The sequence below is a fragment of the Seriola aureovittata genome, chromosome 15 (assembly GCF_021018895.1).
Source record: "Seriola aureovittata isolate HTS-2021-v1 ecotype China chromosome 15, ASM2101889v1, whole genome shotgun sequence".
Classification (NCBI taxonomy): domain Eukaryota; kingdom Metazoa; phylum Chordata; class Actinopteri; order Carangiformes; family Carangidae; genus Seriola; species Seriola aureovittata.
The window spans coordinates 24,234,858-24,256,787 of record NC_079378.1 but is presented as its reverse complement, the minus strand read 5'-3'; the positions used below and the strand labels follow the sequence as shown (position 1 = coordinate 24,256,787).

Here is a 21,930-nt window from a genome sequence, read left to right as displayed (position 1 = left end):
TTACTGCATCATAAATCAGCAACATTTATTTCCACTTTTTATACATTAAACGTGCATATCAATAAAACTAAAACGGATCATATAAATACCTCTACTGTAATACTGTTACAATAAATATGGCTCTACAGATTCTAGGTTAAATAAAAAACAAACTTCAATATCAACTGCTGCGTGACACAAGGAGACACTCTCAGGAAATACTGTACACGCCGTCTCTTTTAGCACGTTTTTCATCTCGGTTGATGGACCTGTTTGGTGATTGTGCTGTGATAAGGACGTGATTTGAAGAAGTGGCCCTTTGCTCTCCGCTGTGCTTCTTCTAAAAGTGATGTTGCTGAAAAATGTTCACAGTGTCAGTGTGACTGATAAGAAAACTGGAGTCCTTTCCGTATCCTCACTCAGACTGCACCTGTGACGAGATAGTGCCATGCCTTGCACGCACGCACACACACGCGCACACACACACACACACGCACAAAAGTTAAATAAATGTGCTCAAAGACTTTATAGTTCATAGTACGGTTTAAAGCAGCCACTCTGCTCCAGGTTGACTTATGTTCTTAAAAAAAGGCGTTTGTAAACGCTGGCTGTGTCGAACTTGATACTGACTGAGGAAAGCTTTGTGGGAGAGGGCGCCAGGCAGTGAAGAGATTATGATACAGCTGTGATTCACATGTACAGGAATACATCAACACATCAACAGCCATGTCAAAATATCACACACAGTACTTTAAAGTAGATTACCAAAAACTCTGATAACGTGCAAAAATAAACACACGTACTCTTTCACAAAACCCCCACGCACAATGTTCATCTTATACATGATACACAATGAATAATTAATGTATAGATTGAGTAATAAATATCAACACATGGCTATGTTTTACAGGGTGTTTCGGCTTCAGTAACGTCTTTCCCTTTATGTGAATGTCAAGTATAATGTCATCCCATGCACCAGCTTTAGCTTTTCTTAAACATCCCTCAAATCTCGCTTCACTCTTGTGCTTTCTTAACACTTACAAACTCAAATTAATTGCCCACACAGGGAGGACATGACGCCAGAAGTTTTACATGTCAAGTGACGGAAGGTTTGACGCTGATAGTAATGATTAGGTCATAACGTCCTGTGGAGTGTAATGCTTCAAAAAAGGAGGAAACGTTGAGAGCAGGTTGAATTTCAGTGGCTAAAGCTATCCTTCACAGCGCAGTGGATGGTAGCAAAGTTCCAAAGTCCAAAAGATTCAAAGTCAATCAGATATTGTGCAGTATCAATAATAACTAATGATACAAATAGATATAAACTTTTGTGAAAATAGACAAAAACAGAGCGAAAACACGTTCAGTAGAGTAAAAACCAGGAGAGGAGTCGTGTCTGTCTCAGAAGCCAGGCACGTGGCAGTACGCCTCCAGGGAGGCCAACAGGATGTAGATGGACCAGAGGGACAGGAAGAGGAAGAAGGAGAGGAGCTTGGCTGTCCGTGGGCCCCCGAGCTCCCCGCCCGACACGCTGGCACGCCGGCGGTAGAGCAGCACCAGCACTACTAAGAGCGCCATGATGGTGAAGAGGGTGACGGAGAAGGCCAGGGAGCCCGGGTGCACCTTGAACACTTTGCCTTTGGTCTGCCAGTAAACGGCCGCGATGGTCCACGCCACCCCGATGCCCAGGAACACGTTCACCGCGTTGCTGCCGGTCACGTTCCCGATGGAGGCGTCAGCATATTGGTCCTGGATGGCGGCAACTTTACTGGCAAACGTATCTGTGGAAGCAAGAGAAATAAGGATGAAGCATAAAGAGAGAAGCAGGTGAAGTTGTAGAGATCAGAGCTGACACAGAGGGCGTCACACAATTTAAAATAAAGTCATACGGAGCTTAAAAGCTGTTGGTGGCAAAAACTTAATAACAAGGCAACTTGTATAAATATTTGTAAGTATAACTAAAGGCTTATATGTGTAATTTTATCATTTCTGGGGGAATTTTATGCCTTTATCAGACAGTGATAGTAGAAACGACAAACGTCCACGGCTGGATTCAAACCAGGAACATTGTGATTCATGTTTGAACCAATAAGCCATGGAGACGCGGACGGAGCTAATGGTTTTATTTATGAGTTATATATAATTTACATTTACTAATGCTTCGTAGCTCACAGGAAATCTAAATTCCTTCATGTTTCATCGTTCAAACTTTAAAAATTCAAAATAAATCTGACAGATGTTTGCCTCACTGCAATCTATGATCAGTTCTCAATATGTGGATCAATTCGCATCAATATATCTATAAACTTTGTTTAAAATGCTACTACTTTTTCCCTGGGCAAAAATGGCACATTCACAAACCTTACATGGATGTGTCAGCTGAGTCTTCTGATATAGGCCACGCCCATTTTTGCCTGTCTTGAAATACCATGAAATACGTGAAATGTAATTTTTCGAACTCCTTCTAGGCTGTGAGTCCGATCAGCACAAAACTTTGAAGCTAGAATCTGCAGATGCTCGAGATCAAAAGTTGGATGAGGACTAGCAGTTACAAAGGGACAACTTCCTCTTGCATATCTTCACTTCTTCACTTCACTTCTTTCGACACAAAACTTAGGACAGTAGTTCCTCACGTCACTCTGAGGGTCCGTACATAATTTGGCACTAATTGGCCACTAGGCGGCGCCACGAACAGTTCTGACCTGCGCTGCCTGGACGGGGGGCCGGGTGTGAATGGCTCAGGGGGCTTGGACCCCGTTCGTACCTGCAGGTATCTGTCGGCCACTAGTAAGATCAAGTTTACAGCTGCCAGGTTGTGAAAATCCCTTTGTGAAATAATTAGCGATCCAGGAGGTGGTACTGAGAGTTCGTCACCTTTGTCACAGAGTCAGATAAGATAAGATAAACGATTTTTTGAAACACCTCATCACTCCACAATATTTATCTTTGAGCAACTTTTACATATTAAACTAAAATATTCTATAATCAACTTATTTTAAATCCACACACAATCCTGAACCTGTGCCCACCAAAGTAAACTCATATCTCAGGTCCTGAGGTTCCTCCCACGCTGTGATTATTGCTTCTTATTGGTGTTGGGCAGTTCCCAGAATAACAAGTCTGCAGCTTGAAGGAGAGCGTGTGTGTTACTGAGCTAAAACCTGTCAAAACCTAATTTTCATGCGCTCATTTGTGCCTCTCTGTGGCAGTGTTTAGGACACAGTGAAATGGGAATACAATTAGGCACCATGGAGAGAATAACAAGTGAAGCAGTGTTTTTCTTTGTTTACAGCTTGTTAATGTTCAAGAGCTCTGGAGAGAATTCCTCTGACAGCACAGGAGGAGGCAGAGGTTACACTTCTCCTCAAGCAGCTGCTTCTCCTGCACGGGCAAACCCCCCAGGAAACCCGGGACATGTTTAGTGTTCGGAGCTGAGAGACAACACGCACGCCCACCTGGAACTGAGGTGCCGAGGGCCACGAACACCACGGCGGTGACCGAGTCTTTGAGGCCGACGGTGCAGCCAAAATGAGAGGCCAAGTCCCCGGTCACAGCCGTCAGAACGCCAATGAGGGAAATGGAGACAAAGAAGCAGGCCCAGCCGTTCCAGTACTCAGTGGGCGGGACAAAGGCGAAGAGGACTTTCCAGAAAACTGTCAGGAAGTGCATAATGTAGTCGAAGCAGGATGGCAAGCGTTCCTCCCCGCTCTCCTCCTCGTCGTCGTCACCTGGCAAAGACAGAGAAGAGATGCATGGCCTACAAAACACATGCACAGAAATGCCTCTTGAAGACCGTATCCTGCAGAATACAAACCCGATTCAGACCTGTGGTTTTATCCCATCTTATTCAAATGATGATAAATCATAAAAAAGATGGTGAAACTGTGAAGAGCTCCAGCGTCTTGCTTGAATCAAACTCTAATAACATCTCTTACAATAAAATCCAGCCAAGAATAAACTTACGGCGCCACAGCAAATCCATCTGACGAATGTGTGGGAGCTAACCTTTTCAAATCATTACATTAAATCTGTAAATATAGCAATGACTCAGTGATTGAGACGTACACATAGGCAGGAAGTGTACCTTCTATTTATATATTCACTCTCCGCATGCAAATCTGACTGACCTCAACCAGAGAGAGAAGAGAGAATATTAACTAGATTATACGTCTCTGGTAAGTCAGCTTTTAGCCCAAATGCTTTGTGCACTAGTGCAGATCTAAAAGGTTCACAAAGCCAAATGAATGGCTTTCGAAAGGGCAAAATAAAAAGGGTTCACCATACCACATACAGTACATTGACATAAATTCTTCAGAGCCATTAATTGTTCAGGCAGAGCTGGCCGGTTTAGTTTTTATGGTGCGCCACATGAGGCATTCACCATGTCATACATTTTTAATAACTTGTCTGGATTAGAAAGAGGCAGAGAACAAGCACAGAACTGCCAAAATGTATTAAAACAGGCTTTGTTTTTCTAAGCTCCTTCATTCATTATGCTAAATTGGGCTTTTTTTAAAAATGCAGCCAATGTCAAACTGGAGCATTTGGGATTATATTAAAGAAGTACCTTTAAAAAAACACACACACACAAACATGCAAAAAAAAAAAAAAAACCCAAAACAAAACAAGAGCGAGGCCGGTGAGAGGCAGCAGGTGGGCCAGATCCGGCCCGCGGGCCCAGTCTTCCACAGGCCCGGTCTCAGAGGGATGAACAGGTGAGACACTTTGGGACGCCACGACTCACCTGCGCTGACAGTGACAGCGCTGACAAACTGCTCTCTCCAGCTGCTGCTCCCCACCACCAGAGCCAGGTTCGTCTTCTTGATCAGCTTGTCCACGGTGCTCTGCAGGAGGACACGGAGACGCAGACAGCAGACAGACAGGTTGGAGGCCTTTCTTCTGTCCACAGGTATGAGATATTAACACTGTCGTATGAGACCTGAGGCACTGATGTGGTGAATTAAGATGGAATTAACTGTGTCTCTTCTTCTCCCACTGCGGTGCATCGTGAGTCACCAGAACAGATGCAGGGGAGCAGGAAACCCCACGGTCCCTCAGGATAAAGGCACTTTGCCCGTGTAAAGCTGCTTTACACCAGTGCAGAGAACAGAGCACATGATACTGGAGCCCTAAGTAACAGTAAAGTCATGTTACAGCTTAAAGCTCCATCCAGTGTAAAGGTCTCTGTCCATGTGTAGTGTGATTATAGATCAGGTCTAGGTTCTATATTAATACTGTGAAAGTATCAAAGCCTCAGTCCACAAATATGGAGCTTCAACTTTGGTGATTAAACCAACTTTACACATGAAGCTCAGTTCACTCATCATGAGATTTACTTCACAAACTTGTGACAACAATTGGAAAATATCTGAAAAATGAACCCTGGTGATGTCACTGGGAGGCTCTAATAAATTTGCATTATGGGAAATGTAGGATCCAGCACTATTTGAGTTGTGAATCAGGATCAATGAGTCAGATTTTAAGCATTTGTTCATTGATTCAGTCATTTTTGCATCTTGACAGTTTCCCCCAACTTTATGGCAGTGGAAGACAACAACAATAATAATAATAATAACTTGGATTTTTATAGCTTTACAGGGACAGGACAAAACAAGTGGAGAACCCTTTAAAACTACAGTTACTTACAGTTAATTGACAATCTTCTCAACGTATCAGACTGTTCAGGCTGGAGAACGTGAGGAGTGAAGGTCTCCACTGGCAGGAGCCATTACTTATGTGCACGTAACTAATAATTTATCATCCATCTGTGGTTGCATTAAATATTAATCTCAAGCAGTTATACGCAGCATAATATGAAATAACACTTACAACACGTATTTAATGAGAAATATTGACGTTTTACTTTGTCTCTGTCGACCATGAACAAATTGAATGAGGTTAAAGCATCTTCGGAGGTCGGGGATGAACACTGTGCTGATGAATAATTCAGAGAGAATACTTGTTGATGTCATGCTGTTCGGTTTGTTTGTGTGCTCTCATAGCGTCTATGAAACAGTTTAAGGATTAGAATGTTGTGAAAATCCAAAGGAGTTTTTGAGTTACCTTAAATTCATAAGACTCCTCGATGACCACCTCCAGCTTCGTGTGCTCTCCCAGACAGGGGCAGCCCATCTTTGACACGTCCTCGGGTCCCACCACTGTCTTGTTATCGTTGGTGTCTCCTGCGGCAGAAGAAACTGTCAGCCAGTGGACCGAGGAAGAGATTCGTTACAAAACACGACACAGTATCTAATGATAATGAGAGCCGGTCTTTCATGAGCAGTACATACAGTGCATGGGTCCAACTCAAGCTTTTGTCTGAATCTCGAATAACAATCATAATCGTTCTAATGATCCCGCCCTCAGGGGATGATTGACAAACAAGTGTCACCATGGAATAGACAAATAGAAACTCAACAGGTGGAATGGAGTTTGAAATAATGCTATATATTTATTTATCTATTGGATACTTATTTATTTGGATACTTTATTCATTGCTTATTTATTTATTTCATTGCTTACTTATTCTTTTAATTTAGGGAGAGATAGTTTTACTTTTTCACTTGATATTTATTTATTTATTGTCTTGTTCCTATTTTCCAGCACTTATTGATTTTTATTGTCACTGTGTTAATTAATTAATTAATTAGTCTATGTGAAAAGGACCCTGATATGATTTGATACACTGCTGACGTGGGACAGACTTAGATAGTCTCATAGTCTCGCATTACTTCATTCCATGTGAGACTCAATACAGAGGCCGACCCCCCCTCAGAGGAAAGTCTGAAACATTTTTTCTTTAAATGTGCAGCTGTATATGTTTATGAATTATACAGGACAGATTGATTTGGTTATTTATCTAGAGGTTTTAAACTGTGAATTGTCGTATTAATAATGAAGGCTATCGATCATATTTATGACTTATAGAATAATTAACTCTTAACCTTCAGCCCCAAATCTAGGCAGTGGATCAATTAGCATGATCAATCTGCTGATTGTTGCCTCTTTACCAACATTGGTTATTGTGTGAAATGGGCTAACGTTGATTATAATAAGAGACATTTGGCAATATACAATTAAACACTTATTGCCTTTATTCTGATGACAGTGAGAGACTGATCTGAAGGAAGGACCACGGGTCAGACTCCAACCTGACTCACTGGGGTTACCTATAAGTTAACACTGATGACATGCACTCTGTCAGGTGAGCTATCGAAGAGCTTCAGACTGACCTCACCTGAGAAGGTGAGCACAGGTGTGTTTTCTCAGAGCACACAGAGCTCGTCAGTTACTGCTCACTGATAAACTTTTCCAGTTCACCTGTAGGTTATAACTGGTGTTTACATTATGCAGGTGTTGTACAGGGCAGGTGGTGACACTAATCAGCAGGTTTGCTCCTCTGCTCTTGCTTTCCCTTCTTTCTGTGACGTCATCTTCTTTTCCACAATCGACTGTTCTGGTCTGCTTGTATAGTGCGCGCGCATACTGCAGCTTGTCCAGGCCTGGTTTGAGTTGACGTTGACGAGCATCGGCTGAACTGCGTTAATGGAGCAGCTCGAGCCCGAAGCGAAAGTTGACGTTAATTGTAACAGGGCTTTTTTCAAGTCAGCACAGATCGCATTAGAGGCGCTGATGGAATACCCACGTGCCCTCCTCTGTCAGCTGATGCGCACCTGCTGCAGGTGAGTCAGGTCCACAGAGTCATCAGAGCTGATCCAGAGAGGAAGGACGCCAACCAGGAGACGTGGGATCGAACCTTAGGTACATCACACGTGTGTGTGTGTGTGTGTGTGTGTGTGTGTGTGTGTGTGTGTGTGTGTGTGTGTGTGTGTGTGTGTGTGTGTCTGTCAGAAAAACAAAAAACAACAAAAACTCAAACACAAAAAACTTCTAACTCTGCTTATAACTTCAACTGCTTCGATTTCGAATTTCCACGATTACCAACGAGGAGGAAACCGAACAGGTGAGCCCTGGTGTCCAGCTAGCTAAGCTAAGCTAAGCTAAGCTAGCAGGATGGGCATTTTGGCTGCTTTTGTTTTCGCTTGACATAATCTGTGTTTCTGATGTGGAGGATGAAAAATGTATTTTAATTATTATTATTGTTATTATTATTATTATTATTATTATTATTGATGTTATTATAAATAATCTAATACAGGAAGTAGATTCTTGTTATGTTGTGCTTTTATTTTTGAACCGTCCCTTTGAGATCGACTTCCGGGGGCTACTGGTATTAGTATTAGTATTTCTTGAGTTTGTTGTCATTTATTTGTCCTGCATTAGACAGAGGTCATGTGTACTGTGTGTATGTAAATGTTGACGTTGTTTGCTAAAGTTAGTGGGAGTGGTCATGAGCCTCCAGTGTAGAGTTGACATTTATACCAGGTGAGAGAGCAGCATTGTGTGTCCGGGGGGGGGTGGTCAGGTTGTGTCACCGCTGTTGTTGGAGTCTGCTGCACCAGAGAAGCTGCTTGTAAGATTTGTACTATATTTTTGTCACCTCTTTGAAACCGTTTTTTCTTTTTTCTTTGCAGGAATAAAAAGAAAAACCCTGCTGCTGCTCTTTCCTTCACCTCAGTCCTGCTGGCTTCCATCCTGTTTGTGAGGATTTACCACCATCCAAACCTTTCAGATTTAAACTGCACAAGCCCCAAAAATCTAAATAAAATATAAAGGAGAGTGGCTGCTAATTAATATGTATTTTAAGCCATAAAATAATGAGGACCACACTGCTGCTGTAGCTCGCAGCTGCGGCCTTCACCTCACCGTGTCTCTGTCCCACCTCCAGCAGGATGGGCTCCTCCAACACAATCGTGAAGGTCTTGTTCTTCTCGTACTCCTCATCGTCGATGATCTTCACATTCAACAGCTTCCTAAAAGTGAGGTCAAGAGAAAGAAGAAAAGGATGGAGCCAAAAGGAGAGATTTATTCATTAATTAGCTTTATTCAGGGAACGTGAGCGAACCTTTTTTTTGTTACCTAAAGCCAATCAAAAATAGATCCCAGGCAACCAGTGAAAGCAGCTTCTAATGCTTGTGCTTTTGTACACACTCGAATGAGACCAGTGCAGCCAAGAGATAGACTGCCTACACAATGAATCATGAATCAGAGCTGTTAGATAAGAAGATGGCAGCTCAAGATTTTAAGGAAATTAACAAATACACTGTAGTGCAGAACACTATGTACTATATGACATATTGAAATGCATTTTTTTTCCCAGCATCCCACAAGAGGGCGAACTCCTTCTACACCATTAATCCGATTAGAGTATAGAGAGGGAAATAGCCCACACCCCTCCCACACACTTCAACTTTTAAGTCATGAGAAATTGAATTATTTTTATCTTGTTGTCTGTGGAAATTAAGCGCTGCCCATCTACGGCTGCACGCAGGTTAAAGCCAGTGTTAACCCGACAAACGCACGTTAGGCTGTGGCATCAGTCTGTGGTCGACATGTTTTCCTCAGCCCGCTTCGTTCTCTCACACTGTCACAGTGAGTCTTTCTCGCCCTTCTCCCTCCATCTCCCTAATGATATGTGGGTGGCTGTCTATTTCTGTCTACACATATTCACTCAGGATTCGACAACACGCAGGAACAGCTTTTGCTTGCAGAAGAGAAGAAGTTTATTTTAAACATGAATGATACGTCACCGGCTGTCAAATGTCAGAGAAAGTCATGCCGGTGGGAGCGAGAGGGAACCGCAGCTCAGCCTCGAGTCCTCACAATGGAAACAAAAGACTTCATCTTTTGAACAAGCTGCTTTTTCAAGTGCTATATGTACAGTTGCAAGGTGAGTTTACTTTGAAGCATCATGGAGAGGCCTTAAAATAAGATATGACTGTTCAGTTGCTATGGACCGTTTTCACGCAGCAGCCATCTTGACATTACATCACACTTGGGGCAGATACTGTTTGTCCTGCTGCAGCGTTTCAACATGAACAGAATGTATCTGTCAGCGCTCGGACAAACATTCACGTTTCGTGGACCTCTGACTAAACTAGACATGAAAGGCAGCAGGGAGGAGGGTTCACGTGCTGCATCGGGCTCGTTAGCTGGTCGTTTAAATCTCGACCTCTGCCGGAGTCCAGCGATCATTTGAAATAATTTCAGACAAAAGGTGGATGATAACAAGACCAAAGATGAACAAATCAACTGAGACTAAACTGTTATCATGAATTAGTCTTACAAATATAGTTTTTATATATATATTTTTTTTCAAGACTGAACCATAAATACAACAACTGAGCAACTACAAGGAAAAATTTAAAAATATCTGCTTCAGTGAAATAATCAAGTACATCAGTCCCATGGAGCTTCAGCCTTCAGCTGATGGCAGAGTGAAGATCGCTGAGCATCGTAGATCCAATAAATAATTCACAATTGGACAAGTGAATCTATTGTGAATAAGAATTGTCACTGAGGCTCATGGGTAGTGTAGTGTGAGGCACAAATCAACATATCAAACTATTGCAGTATTATTGCTTAATTATCTATGTCTGATTTGGTAACTTTACCTCATGTTGGAAGACGACCGGTAACAAACCAGCAACTCCTCCAACCTGAACAAGCACACAGGACGTTTCTTTCAGCCCTCCCATACGACCCATAGGAGTCTCTCCTGAAGTAGCAGACCATGGTTGTCATGGTTACAGTAATAAAATTCATGGACTGTACCGACAGCAACCTACATTTGTTGCCATGGTTACTACAATAGCGGTCATGGCTTGGTTAGGTTTAGGAAAAGATCGAGATTTGGGTTAAAAAAAAAAGTACTTCCTCAACATTAGACGTCTTTGTTGTCATGGTTACAATATAAACAGCTGGTTTCACAATGGACCACCTGTGTCATATTCCTGTTTTTTGTTGACCCATCCATCCACCACCACCTCCTCCTGACGTGGACTTTCTCTCTTTATACTACGTCATAACACTTTTCCCTTTGCTCCTGTCATAATTACTACGACCACTAGATGTCACCTAGCAACAAAATGTCACTATAGGTCATAATAAAGCTACCTGTTAGCCAACATGCTAACAAACTGGTTAAAGGAATAGTTCAACATTTTAAGAAATGCGCTGTCTTGCAGAGAGTTAGACAAGAAGATCAATAGGACTCTCATGTCTGTACACTAAATACAAAGCTAGAGCTAGCAGGTGGCTAGGTTAGCTTAGCTTTAACAATACAAAGCTGACAAATCTGTCAACCAGCAGCTGAGACTATTTCCTGACTTCTAGGAAACAGTTCCAGCACGTGTCGCTCTGCTGAAACCACAATTTAGCCAGAAAACAAAGAAGCACTTTTTCCAAAATATCAAACTATCCTTTTAATTTGGCGATAAATTTGAGTGAGTGTTACTGTAAGAATCAGGATGATCGTGGATAACACCCCCAGCTCTGCCTCCTGAGCTCCTAATCTCTGCAGCTCATTGCAACAGGCACAGTCAGACTCAATTACTACGTATCACATTTCACTGTGTTGCTGGGATAGTTTCTGAGAAGTCATACTGAGTAACATCCTGCTATTGTATCTGTCACACACACAAACACGTATGTGCAGGAGATGACTGTATTGTCTGAGCACTGTGGACTAATCTCTGTTCTACCTGAGCAGTTATAATCTCTGCATGAGAGGAAAAACGGCAGACTGCAGAAAGTCTGGCTGCGTCTTCTTACAACTGCTAATAAAAGTGTTGAGGGCATCTCACTTTTCCTGAGCGTATTGAATTTGTGTATTGTGCTTCATCTGTAAATTAATTAGCTGGATTAACTTGGATTAACCCGTGAACATGAGCTGGGGTCCTGGGGTGATGTGTTTGACTCATCTCTAGAAAGAAGGACCCAGGCAGCTGTGATTCTAAAAGTAGCTCAGGAACCTTCATTATTTGGAGTCTCCCTCTCCTCCACATCCTGGGTTGGTTTGGTGAGGATGCTCCAGTCTCCTCCCACGGTCAAAAGACATATAGAGTAAGTCATGAGGGCTGGAGACTCCGAACTGCCTACAGGCATTGTGTGAGTGATTTTATGCCTCTACGTTCAGGCTGGGAGAGCAGCTCTTCTCTCTGCCCTCTGCATGCCGACTCCAGCCCTCATGAGACCCTGACAAAAATGAAGCCAGCAGGGAGAATGAGTGAATGCCTCTACAGTATGCATGGCAGTATGTCAAATGCTCACGTCTGAGGGGGGCACTGCCATTCAGCTCATCAAACTAGTGTGTCAGCACCTATCTGCCATGCTGAAGTGTCCTTGAGCAAGTTACTGAGTCTGCCGGCTCCAGAGACATTGCAGTGTAGCTGAATAAGAAGTGTGTTTCTCATGTCTGCAGCAGATAAAATACAAACACTATTTAGTCTCCTCTGTTAGTGTTATTATCTTATTATGTACAGGATATTTATATGGGAAAAAAAGATTTAGACATTGATAATGATATATGACCCACCTCCGATAACTTTTACTTTTTCTGCGTGGCAACATAACAGTGAAACGATGCTTTATGATACTGGAACTAATGAGCACAGAGGAGACGAGGGAGATGAGAAGAAACTCAATATACAACATAACAAGACTCTGAGGCACAGTGCTGCTTTGAGCTCAAGGCTAACATCAGCACGCTAACATACAATGTGATAAAAACTGCAGTTCCTCTAATGACCACTAGACTAGACTCAATCTTCACAGACTCCCATGTTAAAATGTCCAACTTTACAGCAGAAATAAACATGTTTACAGCCTGGTACAAAACTGTTTTGGTCTCTAGAGCTAATTTCCTCCTTGATGACACCTGTTTATATAACTCACCTGTTTGTTTTATTAAGGACTAAAGTTATGGAGGATTGAGGGCGTGGCCTCTTTGAGTGACAGGTGGGTGAGTGAATGCATCTCTTTGCTCTTTTGGATTAGCTGGGATTTAGGGGCGGAGTCAGGCACTGCCAGGTGGCGACGGTGGAGCAGCTCACTCTAAACTTGCTCTTCAGAGCTGACGTAGTTGTGCTTGTGTGTAGGATTACGGTAATTCAACAGTTGAAAAATGTAAGAGGTGAAAATGTTCTGAATAAAGTGAACACTTCAACTGATCTTAGTTTTTTTTGTGGGCATTTTTTAAGTGGGTAAAACACATTTTTCTTTCTTTGTCTTTCAGATTCATCCTGTGGGGATCATGAATGTCTGTTCAACGTGGAAAACCAACCGATGGTTATTGGGATGTTTCAGTCTGGATCAAAGCGGCCGACCGACAAATGCTGCCACCCAGTGAGCCACGTCGTGCGAGGCTAGAAAGTGTAGCCTAATTATATCAATTAGATGTGATGAACTGCTGTGAACATGAAACGAAAGACTGATTGTTTTAAAATGAAAGCTTCATATCGGCGGACCTTCTCTTCCCCCCTGATGAGAATACAGAGGAAGCAAAGGTTTTAAAACCGCCAGGAATGTGTCGACGTTATCCAACCATGGCTCTGCTGCTCCACTTTCATCCGTGTTTGTCAGGAAGTTCAGGATGTTATTGATCCTGACAACATTAGGCATGCGAAATAAAGAATATCAGGGTATTGATTTCCCTTTTCAGAAGTGATCTCCTCACATCTCTTTCATCTAAGCTTATGTAACTGCCCCCGTTATCCACTTCTGCCTCAACTAGTGTATAGTGCCACACATTTTGAGGCGTAAAAAGAGATACAGGAGGAAGCTACACACAGGCATCAAAGGGTCTGTGCAGATCTTCCTCTAATCCATACACACAGAATGTAAAACGGTTCTCTATGTCAGCCTGTTTATTTTGGCTCAGAGGTTTGTGTCTGTACATCATAATCTATTTACTGCAGTGCAGAATTTAGATGGTAAATTATTATTAAACTGTACGCCTACATGTTAAACCGTTCTTCTTGGCTCTGTGTCAAAAGCTTAAAATCTTGGCTTCCTCCTCTTTTGCTCCTCTGCATGCTCAAACATCAACTGGGACAGGCAGATGTATATACACACACACACACACACACACAAAGACAGGGACACTGTAACAAACACACAGGAAAAGACAAAGAGCTGCCCGCAGGCCTGCTGCTGAGTGTCAGCTCTTTGTCCTGAACGCCCAGGGAAACACTTGGGGAAGAGAAGCCAGCTCCATTTGAAGGATGAACTTTGGCAGCCTGCTGAGCAGTAAGGAGCACAGATATGAATTTAACACACAGCATGTTCTCAGAGATGCAAACAGACACGCACCCACAGAAGCCGAAATGCTCTGAGATGACGATGCAGAGACTCTGTGATGGGGTTTCACCTGCATCTTTTCACAGGATAGACTGAGCGCTGCAAATTAACCAACCTCATGAAAAATTCAGTCTGACTCCAGCATCTGAGAAGCATAAAGTAGGAACAAAATGTAATCTTGTTGGAGGACTTGAGCTCTTAAAAATCTCTTCAACTGGGGAACTTTAGTTGGATGGCTCCACTCCAGCTTTGATAAATATCTCTGTTGCAAATGGAGATGAATGCCCAATAAAATGTCCTTCTCTAAGAGCAGGTGCTTTAGATTTAACATTCAGCTGCCTAAAAAGATAAGTATGCTGCTGTGACTTGACCCAGCTAGACCTGGCAATTCTGACTCAAGGTCTGAGTCAAACCCTCCTACCTGTGATCAGAGTGGCCTACTCCCGCATTCCCCTTTAAGTCCTGGTTTGCTATTCAAAGGAGCACAGGAGAAGCTGAGCACAGCTTTGGCATTTCCTGTTTATTTTCATCAGTTTCTCCTGGCACAGTGTCCTGCTCCGCTGGATCCTGCTCTCCACACTCCTTCCTCTCTGCTGAATGGCAACTGTCACGGGGAGTTCGGGTACAGATAATATGAAGTGTGCATGATGCTTGTGTCAACGACAGCTTGCTATAGTCTGATGAACAGAGTCTTGGCTGAGTAGGTAAGGATTTCATCTAATGCTCAGTCTCCATTTGAGTGCAGAAACAAGCTGCCGACCTCTCATTTCACATTGTTGCACACCATTGTCTCATTAACTGCACCTTCTGCAGCTCTTTGCGCTGTGTTGAGAACTTCTGGGACGCGTTTAACCCATCTCACTCTCTTTAATTGCTGTGGAAACTCTAGAAGCTCTTTTTAGTACCCCCTTTGGAACAACATTTTGTTTGATGTGGGTTTGATGTGGGTTTAAAGTGGATTCAGCACAGACACACACACACACACACACCCTACAATACACAGGCAAACTTGCAAAAAGCAAGCAGATAAATGTGCATGAGCAACCTGACAAAAACAGAGAGAAACATATTCAGATCTCACCTGCACTGCGAGAGAAAAAAGGACAAATAGGAAGATGTGCATTCTCTCTGACACCACGTATTCACCTGCCTTTCCTCCCACTTTGCCGACCTACACAATACACCTACACACCAGCCCTGAATCCTCTTCATGCAGACGGATTCATCTGACACATTTTATTCCTTTGTTTAGTCCTTCGTTTTGCTGTTCATCATTTTGCGATGAGATTGATGTGGTTGAGGGCATTTTCTTTTTTAAGAAAGAAAAAAAAATCACAGCTGTGGATAATTGCCAGGTTCTTTGCTCATCTCATCATAAAAAAAACCCACCACAACAAGTGAAGCCTGCTCATCATTCAGCCAGCCCTTCCACACAGCGCTCAGGAGAAGAGCTGGAAAGACATCGTACTTTCACCTTTCCTCCCTGCTCTTTTCATCAGCTGCTCTGCTGCTACCTCCATGAACCCTATTGTAAAAATGATCACACATGCACCTGTTTCAGGAGCTGCACAACCCTCATCCCCTCCTTGTTTCTGTGGAAATCACTGGTCTGATTTTCCTTCCTCTGCTCTGTCACTCACATACACTTCCTTTGTTTCCTGCAGTGGAGTTTTCATTGCTCTGCAATACAATGAACTCCCATATAACCTCCGCAGAGATAGCACAGCTCTGCCTGTTAATTCTGCACTCATTCATAGAAAGCTGCTTCTTCTCCTTCTCCTTGTTCTTCTTCATTTACATCAGCCACATTGTTTCATTATCTGCCTCACAATTATATCCTCTTATCCTCCCACATCGTCCCTCTGTAAGATCTCAACTTGTCAGAGTGAACGTATCTGTGACTCATTAAAACCGTCTTTTTATCCTTTCGGGGTGAATAGACAACCTACAGTAATCTAGCAGGACTGTTTAACAAACCAACGTGTGGGCTGAGATGTTTGATCAAGTTATTAGAGGCAACAACAAGACATCGCATCAAGAAAGAAGATCTGCTCACATGGTCTCATCGTTCTGAAACTCCAACTTGCCCGACACCTCCTCGTAGTCCTCCCCGGCCTTGGCGGTGCCCTCGGCGGTGTGGTAAGGCACCGCGACTTTCCCCCTCGCTCCGGACGTCCGGTGAACCTTCACCTGCATGTTGCCTACGCTCTCGCTGACCCTCATGGAGTTATTTTCAAACGTGAAAATGCCAGCGTGGTCGTCGTCGTAGATGGTAACCGTGGCGGTGTGAGCGTTGCCCAGGGCTGCCTTTGGAGGAACGTGGGAGGAGATGCCCACCGTGCTGTTGCTGGAGGTGATGGAGCTCGGCTCCAGGACGGAGACCTCAGCCCGGTGCACTATACGTGGGTTACTGAGGCGCACGTAGAAGTGCTCATCCTCTTCAAAAATGTCATCATCGATAACGCCAACAGTGAATTCCTTTGTCGTCTCGCCAGGTTTGAAGACCAAGGTGCCCTCAGCAAACTCATAGTCTGAGCCTGCGTTGGCAGTCCCGTCCTCTGTCCGGTAGTCCACCTGTGTGGCACAGGGAGGGAGAGAACTTTATTAAATATTTAGTGACCGGGGTTATAATAAAATGCTGAATTATTAATATTTCAGTTGAATTTAAATTGACCCCGAGCATTTACAATATTCCAATCATTACTTTGCCTCTTACCTTCACCGTGCAGCCGCTCTCTCCTCCATGCCGGCTCACCGACAGCTTCAGTGAGCCACAGTTCTCAAAGCACTGGTAGTGAGAGGGGTCGAACTGCAGGTAGATGGTGTTGGGATCTTCCTCTTGCCCGCTGGCCTCATGACAGCTCACCACCTTCCTGGCCTGGTCGGCGGCGTGCTTTTTCAGGATGTTCCCAGCTCCGATCATCATGCGAGTGGCTTGGATGCGATAGAAGGCCCGACTCTTCTGTTGCTGGACGAGCACTTGGTAGTTGGCCATCTCAATCAGCTGCTCCATGTCCTTCTCCGGATGCCTCTGCTTTAAGTCCTTCAGAGTGCGGGCCATCTCCCGTCGGGCTTCTTCCTCTTGATCTTGCTCCGCGCTCATCCCTCCACCTTCCTCCACCCCCTCCAGCATCCCATCCAGAGCCTCTTTGGGATGAGTGTGGGAGTTCACACCCTGGCCGTCCATCTCCAAGTCCATTTTAGTGAACATGGCATCTCCCTCTGACTCGATGATAATGCCGCGGGTCTTGTCAGCGCGATAACGCTTGTTGACGTACTTGTAGAAGAGCAGGCGCCGGTCTGCGATCCAGGCTTGCAGCACACAGAGAGGGAAGAAGAGGAAGGTGAGAACGGCCTCCCAAACCTCCACCTCTCCGGGGGAGAACACCGACAGGATGAGATACAGCCAGATGTAGGCGAACACGCTCCAGGCGGCGGTGACAAAAAACACTCGCAGGTGCTTTATCTTGCGCGTCTCGTTTTCTGGCACCACATAGACACAGATAGCGATGATAATGAACATGTTGAACGCAGCGCTGCCCACGATGGTGCTGGGACCCAGAGATCCGGACTCAAAGTTATGGCCGACCACCTCGATGACAGACAGCAGGATCTCAGGTGCTGATGAGCCCAGCGCCATCAGGGTCAGGTTGGACACCGTCTCATTCCAGATGCGCACAGTAGTCGTCGTCGTCTCACCGTTGGGCTTCTTGATGGTGATCTCCTTTTCCTGAGAGGTGATGACCTCGATAGAAGACATGAAGCGGTCCGCGATGATGGACATGCCCAGGAACATGTATATAAGTGCTGCAAAGTAAACAATGGCGCGCGCCACCTTGTCACCCACCGCAGGGTTTTGGGGGTTCCACATGGGCAGCACCACACCTTCAGAGCAGTTGTTGTCACTGGAGCAGTTGCCTGCTGCGCTGCCGGCATCTTCATGGCCGGCGCTGCCCTGGGAGAAATGAGTGACTCCCGGGAGCAGAACCAGCAGAAGAGACATGAAAATACATGGGCTGACAGGTGGAGAGCAGTTCAGGATACGCTTGTGCAGTAACATGGCGAGCTGATGAGGCTTGGAGTCGTCTGATGTTCAATCCTCGTCACATGTGAAGGTCTTTACAAACCTCTGAAAAAGAAAAAGAAAGCAGATTGTTACAGTTCAGCTGTTCTTGAAATAACTCAAGGAAAGGGTTAACATCACAAAAGTCCTCTCAGTCATGCTCTTTCGTATGCAAATGATGTGGGATCCAACGGCTTGGATGGTCCGAATTTGGAAAGCTAAAAATATTGGCACCTACTAGTCGTTGAGTCACTGGCATTGAACTATCATGTCAGACTCCCACACATGTACTGTGGTCATTGTGTGCTGAGCAGCGGTAAAAACGTTACCCTCTGCACCTGTAGTATTGAGGGAAACACTGACTCAGTCCACAGTGTTCTGTCAGGTTAGATGGGATTCCAAAAATAATCTTCACTGACAATGAGTCTAACAAGAAAAGAGCAGTTGTTCTGAGGCAGCCCAGACCTCCTGATATAGATATTATAAGATTATTTAAAGGAGAAACAACCCTGTTCTCTCATGGAAGTGCAGCAAAGCTCTATTCAATACTCGAAAAGTCTAGCAAATATTTTTTCTCATTTTACATAAGCCATTTAAAATATGTCAGGGGACATCTTAAAATAATTTCAGTGTTTTTCTTGGCAGCAGCAGCACAACCATCTTCACAGTTTGAGTGAACAATTGAGGGAGAACAGCATCAATACTCTCCAGAGGATTAACATCTGCATCAGTGTGAACGGAGAGAAAGAGAGGAAAGAAACACCAGGGAATGTAATCTAGTGCTTCCTAATTAAATTTTTAAGACCATCTCTGTCTCAAAAATAGGTTGCCTACCTGAAGCAGAGAGGATGTGACAATGCTTTATGTACAGCACATGCTCTCATTGACATGCAGCTGAGAAAAAGCTGCAATCTCCACTCTGACCTGCATAACAAGAGTGCACGTTCTCCATCAGTTTCCATCAAGGCTACATTTCAGGGTGAAGCAGTGCAGCACGGCTCTAGAAATTAAGGGTTTTTTTTTTTTTTCTGGTTACCTTATAAATAAATGAAGAACAGATTGCGTTTGTGCAAAACAACAGCTTCATGCAACAACTCAACACCTGTCTGCTGAGTGGAAAGATCAGCACCATGGACAGCAACTCCTGCAACAGCCCATAGTGTTAGAGCCAAGAGAACAAGATGTGTATTTCGTGTAATTTGAGAGAATTAAATATTCCACAATGATAGAACAACAATAATGTATAATATAATATAATATAATATAATATAATATAATGCTTTCCCCTGGCAAACAACCCTGCACAAATTTTGAGTGGGTGACGTTTCTATGGTAAACGCTCTCCAACTGGTGGGAATGCAGAGATGAAGCTTTTTATTTTTTATTTTTGACTGTAGCTACTATAGAGACAAACGTGTCCTTTCTAGTGGTTTCATTCCTCGCTGAGATCACCAGGTAGCAGTGAGCTAACAAGGGAACATACTTTTAGAAGTACTCTGTCAGTTTTCCCTTAAGAACAGTCATTTCTGGTTAACACAACAACAGCTTTTTATAATCTATAATGCACATCTCCAGTTTTACCAGACATTTCATAGAATGCAAACCCCCTGCTGGAATATCACCGGTCCAAAACCACAATCCCCTACTAATATTCTCTTAATCCTCTTCTATTATTTAACATTTATCCTTTTTTAAGAGCAATCTCACTTCAACTGCTGACAAGCCCAGCAACATGTGACCTTTCCATCTCATACAGTTTCTCATGTAATCTTGTCATTCCAAAATTATCCAAATATTTAAATAAATACCTCTGATTTAATCCTCAGAAGTGTTCCTGTTTGGTAAGCAGGGGTCTCAGGTTGGCAAGTAAACACTTGTACATAATGACTCATATTTTTGATGCCAGCGCTGGTTTTGTGAGAGAAGGTGTTTGTTTTTTTAAATGCTGGCAGTCTCAATTAGTAATGAGAGTCCTCATAAATGTCACATCTACGATCTTGGGAATGAAAAGTCATTAAAATAAGAAACAGAAGGAAAATGAAGCAGAAACAAGGTGTAAACAAAAGAGGAAACTGGCTATTAGCAGAAAACATAATTCCCTGTGTTGACCAAACACTAGGTTTCCATGAGTAAACAGAAATCTAAGCAAAGATGACAAGTACTATTGGTTTTCAACTTTGCATTCAGGTATGAGCTTCAGAAAACTCCAGGTGCTCATGCAGGAATATGCTTTATGTGTTGGTTTATGTTTCCTGTTCTTGATGTTATAAGAAAGTGTATTACTCACCTGGGTGCAGTTGTCAGTGAGTCAGCTCCGTGTGGAAGTTATGGCCTCAGGAGATGAACTTATCTTTCATATTGCTCTGTGGAAAGACAGCTTCTCTTAAATTAACAAATCGTGGGGAGAGTTTTAAAATCAGCATCAGAACTAACCAGAAAGGATTCCACATCAGAGAGTTTTAAGAAGCTTATTAAAAGCCAGATATGTGGGGCTGTAGATTTAGCAGCTGGAGTGGAAAAAGAAACAAATGAAACATCAGTTTTGCAGACTAAAGACAAAGCAATATATTAAGTTACAAATGGGTTCTGAGACAACTGGATTATTGGACATTACAGATGCAGGAAAAAGGGCGATTATCCCATCAGCAGGCTGCAGAGAGACAAACAGACCGCTCCATTTAGTGCGCACAGCAGTCCCACAGATACTCACAGAAAGCCCTGAATCTCAGCTGGACCGTGGTCACAGCGTGGCTACCCTGCACCAGTTCAACACAGGAAGACACCCCGTGTGCCATTCACACAGCAGGCTGGTGTAATGGTGTTGGCTTGTTGCGCTGGTGTCTTGGAAATGACGCGTAGCTTTCCACGGTGCTTCTTCGCTATTTTTTTCCTGACAGGTACCCGCACCTACCTCAGCAAACTTAACACTGTCGGATTAGTTCCTCTTATTAAATCCCCCCTTGTTCCAGCGCGGCGACACCTTCCGCAAAGCTAAGTAATTTTTCAAAAACCACAATGCGTTCTCAGCTTTATCCTCTCCAGGCTACGTGCGATTGTTGATGCGTAAAATAATAAATTAAATTACTGTGTCTGTCCTCATTGGTCCCGCTTGTATCAGTCAGAAATTCTTCAAAATAGTCATTTTTTTAAAAGGCTCTGAGGGTGTTTTCCCTCTCCGGAAAAAAATTCCCTTGCTTTTCTGTCTGAGCTGGATAACGCAAAGAGCCAAACTGGACTGCACATGAGAGTAGGCGTGAATGAATGGTGAGGGATTGAGAGGACGCAAACCACACAGTACACGGATCAGGACAAGATGGATAGCAGAAGGATGGTGGCAGACAAGAAAGAGGAGTGTGTGGTGCTATGCAAATGGAAGTCTTGTCTTACTCTTGCGGTGGGCAGCATTGGCACAAGAAACGATGAGCGAGATGGAAAAGCAGTAACACTGCAGAAACAGGGGAGGAGACGTTCAGAAACAGCGCTACACGCACGGCAGGTCCTCCTGACTGCGCATCAGGAGTCTAGTATGAATGACCATTTCACTCCTCAACCCTCTTTTATTTTGCTCATTATCGCTGTCAACCATCAGCACAGATACAGATAACCTGCTGTAACCTAAAAACTGGAGATGTGATATTCGTTTTGAGTCAGTCCCAGATGTTGTTGCCTGTTGGTCTGCTGTGGGTTGATTT

General features: G+C 43.6%; 1 protein-coding gene across 2 annotated transcripts; it reads right to left on the bottom strand.

Annotated features, from left to right (window-relative positions):
• On the bottom strand, positions 1-21,755 carry slc8a4a (solute carrier family 8 member 4a). Of its 2 annotated transcripts, none has more exons than XM_056398198.1 (9): positions 21,626-21,755; positions 20,526-20,601; positions 16,892-18,304; positions 16,232-16,749; positions 8,743-8,849; positions 6,040-6,158; positions 4,721-4,820; positions 3,432-3,704; positions 1-1,757 (listed from the first exon to the last, which is right to left on the bottom strand). In XM_056398198.1, the coding sequence occupies exons 3-9, from the start codon at positions 18,233-18,235 to the stop codon at positions 1,378-1,380; spliced, it is 2,841 nt and encodes a 946-aa protein (XP_056254173.1). In that variant the 5' UTR covers positions 18,236-18,304; positions 20,526-20,601; positions 21,626-21,755; the 3' UTR covers positions 1-1,377. The 2 variants fall into 2 exon arrangements, with proteins under 2 accessions (XP_056254173.1, XP_056254172.1); XM_056398197.1 differs by lacking the exon at positions 21,626-21,755 and adding an exon at positions 20,949-21,619.
• Positions 21,756-21,930: the final 175 nt, after the last annotated feature.

Bases quoted from the DNA above. Each gene is read 5' to 3' on its own strand.
- slc8a4a (XM_056398198.1), bottom strand. From the start codon at position 18,235: ATGTTACTGCACAAGCGTATCCTGAACTGCTCTCCACCTGTCAGCCCA. The intron at 8,850-16,231 runs GTGAGCAGATCT...CCTCACTTTTAG, and splicing joins TTTCAGAACGATGAGACCAT to GAAGCTGTTGAATGTGAAGA. The intron at 3,705-4,720 runs GTGAGTCGTGGC...TGTCTTTGCCAG, and splicing joins CGCTGTCACTGTCAGCGCAG to GTGACGACGACGAGGAGGAG.